This window comes from Narcine bancroftii, chromosome 10 (assembly GCF_036971445.1).
Source record: "Narcine bancroftii isolate sNarBan1 chromosome 10, sNarBan1.hap1, whole genome shotgun sequence".
NCBI lineage: Eukaryota > Metazoa > Chordata > Chondrichthyes > Torpediniformes > Narcinidae > Narcine > Narcine bancroftii.
In genome coordinates, this window is record NC_091478.1 from 39,695,856 (window position 1) to 39,702,480 (window position 6,625).

At 42.2% G+C, this 6,625-nt stretch overlaps 1 protein-coding gene across 5 annotated transcripts in view; it reads left to right on the top strand.

The window, feature by feature from the left end:
* LOC138744475 (protein bicaudal C homolog 1-like) overlaps positions 1-6,395 on the top strand; it is a 284,405-nt gene extending 278,010 nt beyond the window's left edge. For all 5 annotated transcript variants that reach the window (XM_069900687.1, XM_069900689.1, XM_069900688.1 and 2 more), the window contains one exon: positions 3,137-6,395. In XM_069900687.1, coding sequence (XP_069756788.1) covers positions 3,137-3,267 — 131 coding nt within the window. In that variant the 3' untranslated portion in view covers positions 3,268-6,395. The remainder of the gene's footprint in view (positions 1-3,136) is intronic.
* The last annotated feature ends 230 nt before the right edge of the window (positions 6,396-6,625 follow it).

Below are 6,625 nucleotides of genomic sequence, written 5' to 3' on the forward strand. Positions count from 1 at the left end.
AAATAAAGACAGTGTTAACATTTCAGGTTGAACACCCCTTGTCAGAACTGGGAAGGATTTGTTAACCAACATGGAGAATGGGGAGAAGGATCGTGTCTCTGAAAGGGCTTCTTTAACCTGAAATACTCTCTGAAATATAAGCCTGAAAACCAGCACCTCTAGGTTCAAGAGCCATTTCTTTCCATCAGGTATCGGAGTCTTGCACTCCCCCCCCCCCACCACCCGTTACAGTAATCACAGACTGTTCCGACAACATAAAAGGACCATTTGCACCATTGCAAGCCACTTTTTTTTTGCACAAGGATTACTGTAAATATTTATTTTCTATGTATTTATTGATTCTTAATTCAATTAGTTTACTATTAGAGATTTTCTTTTCAAGTACCTGTTCTGCTGCAGTGCATTCTGCAGTGCGTATGACAATAAATTCATTGTTATTAACTCTTTTCTCTTTCCACAGATGCACTGTGACCTGACAAACATTTTTTGTTTTTATTTTAGATTTCCATTATCTGCATTTTTAAAAATTTTCCTGGTAATTGTCATGGTCTGTGAAAATGATGAAAGGCAGCGCCAAGGGGAAACTGGCCTATCAGATTTTCAGGTTTTAGATTTATTGTCAGAGTACATACATATCATCACATACCACCCTGAGATTCCTTCTTCCTGCAGGCATCTCCACAACTGTTGCTGGGACTGGAGGGCTTGAGTTAAGAGGAGAGATTGAATACGCTGGGACTTGATAGGTTCTTGTGTAATAAAGGTGTCAAAGGTTGCAGGGAGAGTGCAGGAGAATGTGGTTGAGAGGAATGATTCAAAGGGCAGAGCCATCTCAATGGGCTGAATGGTCCCAATGTGGTCGATGTCCTCCTAATCATTCATTCGTGTGGCACTGTGATGATGAGACCGATGTTAGTGCTTTGGAGATGTTTTCCTTTCTCCTCAACCATGGATCACACAGCTTTTTTCCAGCTCAACTGCCTCCACCTTCCACCTCCTCCATAATAAACACCCCCTCCAATGTCTCTTCCTCTCTCGCTGCTTACAGTTTGTTTTTGCGAGCAGTTGGGATAGAAGCCTCATACATAATAGAGCAATCAAGATACAGTATCAAAATGCAGTTACAGAGAGAGAGAGATCAGATGATGCAAAGGAGAGGCAATATCTTTTTCATATTACAAGGATGTTCGGGGTCTGATAGAGAACTATCCTTGAATCTGATGCTGTGTAATCTCACTCGCGTGATTCTTCTTCCAGACAGGAAGGCAGGTGAAGAGAACGTGACCGGGTGGTATGAGAGCCTGCTGATTCTTCCAAGGCAGTGGGAAGTGTGGACGGAAGGGAGGGGTGTTTGTGTGATGGTGCAAGCCGCCTTCACAACCCTCTGCAGTTCCTTGCACTCTGGATTTTTTTCAGAGGTGAAAGTTTTTAATGGATGCAAGTAACGTGCCAAATTTCCCCAGGTCTCTGAGGACGTAGAGGTGCTGGTATGCCGCTTGGCTGGGATGGATCATTAGAGATGTTTGCTCCTTAGATTTTAAAAGCTGTCTGTTAGCTCCACCTTTGCACTGTTGATACAGATGGGAGAGTGAGCTCTGACCATCTTCAGGAAGTCTATCACCAGCTCCTTAGTCTTGCTGATGTTGCAGAAGAGATTGTTCTACTGGTATCAAGCCATTAGTCCCACTATCTCCCTTCTATATTCCAACTTGTTTGAGATCTGGCCGATGAAGTAATGTTATCTATGAATTTATTGATGGAGTTTTAGCAATGTGTGGCCACTGGATTCACAAGGAGTATAGTAAAGGGCAGAGTATTTACCGGGGTAGTGGAGGGGTCAACCTTTTACTATGCATGGGCCAAAATGGTGAGTCACTTGTTGAATGGCAGACCACGCTGATTTTTCAGTGGGGTTGGACCCGGGGTGGGGGGGGGGGGGGGCAGGGTGGTGGCAGCGTGGATCGGGGGGGGGACAGCAGTGGTAAAGTGGACAGGATGGCGGCACCGTTGGATCAGAGGGGGTAGTGGCGCTGTAAAAGGATAAATTTAGATCATGGGCCAGATCTTGAGGCCTGTAGGCTGGATAAATTTAGATTTTGGGCCGGATCCGGAGGCCTACAAGCGGGATAAATTTAGATCATGGCCTGGATCCAGCCCACAGGCCGTAGGTTGCCCACCCCTGGTATATACCATTGCAAGGCATAAGTGTTAAGGGTGATCATGGTGGTGAGATCTGCAGGACAGGAAGCCATGCATCCAATTTCAGAAGGGAAAGGCCTCGGAATTTGTTTAGCATGGCTATGTTGAAGGATTGAGCTGAAAATAAGTAATGGTGTGACATCAGTGCCCTTGGTTGTCCAGATGTTCCAAGGAAGAGTGTAGGGCCTGGGGGAAGAGTGTAGGGCCTGGACTTGTTGCAGCGATATGCAAATTAGAGTTAACGCTACCTGCGGAGCATTGTCAACAGCCTCTGTTATTTCAGATTTCCAGCAACTGAGGACTTTGTCTCTCCACTATTCTCCTTCTCTCTACGTCTTCTACATCAAATCAGCTGCTATTAGCAATCCTCCAGGATCCTTCCCCAGCTGATACCCCTGTCAAATGTGACGTTCACTCGTTCTTTGTCTCTGCCCCAACATATAAATTCCCTGCGTTCTCTGAAACTAAAACATATTTGATAACGGACTTCCCAATTCTTCAAATGACCCATTAACTCCTTCCTTCTCCACAGGCGCTATCTGGCTTATTGAATGTCTCCAAGCATTCTATTCTTTTCATTTCAGATTTCCAGAGCTGCAGCTACAGTTCCAGGAGCCATGGCATTTACACAGTTCTTTTTGAGTGAATGGTGAACTTGAGGACTTTGTTGAAGAATTTTTTTGAATGCTAAAGGCTGGGTGGTTTGACTCTCCCTTTTTGGAAGAGAGCTGTTCCTGGCCCTCGTGTAGAATGTATATTATTGGGCACTGGTCTATCCAGGATTTGTTGCGTTCAGGATCTGTAAACAAACAGAAGAACGGAGAATTGATATGGCAACAAAGTGGCATTATAGTAAATGGCATTAAAATGGCGCATACAATTAGAGTCTTACCTGGAACCAGCATCTCCAAGTTCTTGTTCTTTGCTTCCTTTTCAGAATTGAACAAAAACTGTCGAAAGCCTTTTGAGCCCCCAAGCATGCGTTCAACGTTTCTGGAAGGCGGAGCAAGTGGCCGGTTGCCGCGACAATATCACTCCGAAGTTGCCAGCATCAGTGGTCGGTGGTAGCAACAAGCTGGAAGCACTTTGCCTGGAGCTGCCGCTAAGAGCGCTGGCATAAACTGTGGACGCGACAGTGACCCCGCGGAAAGCGTCTACTGCACAGAGCCCTCCATCCTTTTCGGAGTTTGGATTACAAAGACCACAATGATATTGTGCGAATAGTTGTGCCAAAGGGAAGAAAAAAACTGGCCCATCATGTTTGCTGTTTCACCATTTATGTGCAGATTAGAGAGAATGATCATAACACAAGCTTTCTTTCTCAACGTTATTTATTAGAGAACAAAAACATAAATTATGCACTGAAATTTTGGGTTCTACCACAGAATTACACTCGAACCACTAACCTAAGTGCATTGTGCACGTAGTTTGTTGGCAGGGTGTGAGATGGAAGTACTTCCAATTAGAGAAACTTAAAGGTAATGGCCTCTGCACTGTCCCTGTCCTCGCTCTCTCGACCTGTGAGGACTCCAGACTTCTGGTCCTCAGAAAGAGGAAGGTGCTTTTTATTTAGATACAATGGAGTGGATGTGTGCAAGGGCTTGAAAGAAATTGGCACCACTCTAGGCGCAGGTTATGATACCGAGACTAGCGCGACTTGGAGACTTGTTGTCAGAGAACTATTTGCATTCAGATTTAAATCTGAAACCAATGTCTCCCATTAGTAATTTAGTCCATTTGCATTTTACTTCCATCCTAAGCATGTTTGCTCATTCAGGATGCTGATTTGATGAGATATACGTTTTATACATTTGTAGCTGCCATTTATTTCATTGAAGTATATAATCTTTCCAGCATCAAAATCAAGCATTTGACTCAATTGGATCAATAGCACTGTGCAAGCTTCTTCTCATCTCTGGCTGCACATCCTTCTAATCATCTCTCTTGTCTGTCCAGCATCCTCTTAAACAAAGCTTCATTGCCTTCTTGTGAAACCACATTCCACATCCGTGATGTCTTTGAGTTAAGAATCCTTTCCTGAATTCCTGATTTGATATATTAGGCATTCACAATTCTTACATTCCCAATGATCAGCTGGATGGCCAGATCTAAACTGGAACAATTTTTGTGACATAACACAAGAAAAAAATACAGATACAATGCTGTCGATATCAGTGGTGCATGTCGATATCAGTGGTGCATGCATTCCTGTGCTGGTTCAATTTGCACACAGATTCTGTTCAAAACCAATGCACGTTGGTACACTGATCAGGTGCAGGCAAGCAAGGTTGTAGCTACACCTCTGTACTGTGAAAACCAAGAATAGATATCTGCTCTTCAGCAACTGTTCTGAGTATATTGAGCTTGTGCAGAAATGGACATAGGATTAGTTGATATTGGCAAAACCTGTGGCTTTATTTTTCAGTAAAAGCTTTTATTTTTAAAAAAATAGAAAGTTAATATGCAAGTCTTGGGGTTTACTTGGCAGTTAGATGAATGCCTGAAGCAGAAACAGATGTCCCTGAATAGCCTTCATGTTCTTCTAGGAACTTTTGCAGTTCAGTTTGAATGTCACATCTACCACCGTATGAAAATATTTTGCTGTCTGATCATTTTATTGTTGTTGACTCATGCATACAGGAATAAATGGCCTGCAAGATTGCAAAGTCTCGAGTGCCACGATATATCCAGTCCAGGTTAAAACTCACGCAGGGTAGGCTAATCCCAGATGCCTCTCTGATCCTGCATTTCCTGCAGTATAAAGTTAGCTCTCTGCTCATTCATCTCTCAATTGAAGGAATTCCGCAAATCGGCATGCCCTATGTGATCCAGCAGCTTGTTCTCGGAGTTCAGTGTTTGGATGATTCCCATGCTTGCCCTCAAACCTGGTGGATTCATTTGCAGCAGACACCAATGATACCGTGTAATTAGCTACTGAGAAGTGACGCAGATGAGAACAAAGTCAATTTCCTTCCCATCCATCGGCCAGCCCCATGATCCCATTCCAAGGCAGATTTGCTTCATTTCATCAGCTGTCTGAGAAAATGCATAACTCCCGCACAAGGGAGAAAAACTGTCAGTTCTCAGACACAAAGTTTTATTTTGGAACTCAAAAGATTGTTTGTTTCTCCCTTACCAAGGCCATCTTCTGCGTACCAGAGGCAGCCTATAACCTGGCGAGGTCTCCAGGCAACTGGTTGAGCATTTCTCTTCTCTCTTTCTGTGACGATATTCTTGTTCCTTATTGTTTGCACTGTCACTGGACCCATTTACAAGGGTTGAAAATGATGCATTTGTACCATTTGCAATGGATTTATGAAGTCTTTTAGTTGAAATGAAGGAAGTTTTTCAAGTGCCTATCTTTTCTGCTGCCCAATTGTATTGATATTCATGTCCAGATCATTCTTTTCTGCCTGACCTTTAAGAACAGGGAGAGGTGCAGTCCTGATGGCTGAATTGTATTTAAGACTTAAACTGCAAAGTGAAGTATCCCGGTATAGCCAGCTTTAGGTGAACAACATCTTTGCTGCATGAGTGAATTTAGTGATTAAAAATATGTGAATAGTTTAATATTGTTTTCTATTTTCAATGGCAATTATGCATATGGTCTGTATAGATTTCTAATTGTTAGATTGATTGAAAACAAATTTGCACACTCAAAGGGAAGAGGCTTTGTTTTGTCACTTTTATATATATATATATAAAAATCTAGTTTTGTGATTTTTTTCTCAATTTTTAGTATCTAAGAGGAAATCCATTATTGTGAATCCCTCTTAAAGTTTTCAAAAGTCAGTGATACACCAAAGTGAAGGCTTTTCAGTTTACAGAAGCTAAGCTGAAAGAATTTTCTGTACGAAACACTGGAAGAATACACGCTTGTCTCACTGCAGTGAGGAGGTGCCTTGCTAACCTTGCAAAGACTGACACCAAGGCACAGTGGCTTTCTAATGGACAAGATGGTTTGACGATCAGCTGAAACTGACGGTTAGCAATAACTCAGTGCCTTGAGTGATGATCTATCTGTAAATATAGCAGAGATGTTTATTTTCAGGTTTGGGAGGGGTGGGGAAGGATTTAGCAAACTTTCTATGACTTTTGATTTTTTTTACAAAATGATATTGTTTGTGGATATGCTTTAACAAAGGGAATTTTCAATACAGTTTTATGTTACATTAAAAGATAATTTTATAAATCTCTCTCCAGACTCCATTGTGTAAATATATTTTGCATCTGGCTCAAAGCCAAACATGGACACTTGAAGGGGAAAATTTGTGTACGATATATGGATCAACTAGTGACCTTTAGACATTAGACAGAGAATCACCAGAGCATCCAAACCTTAAATCTTCCGATCGTGATGGCATTCTGTGAATGGGCCTGTGCACATCTTGTCAACTTTAAACTTTCTATCTATATTGTTGTATCT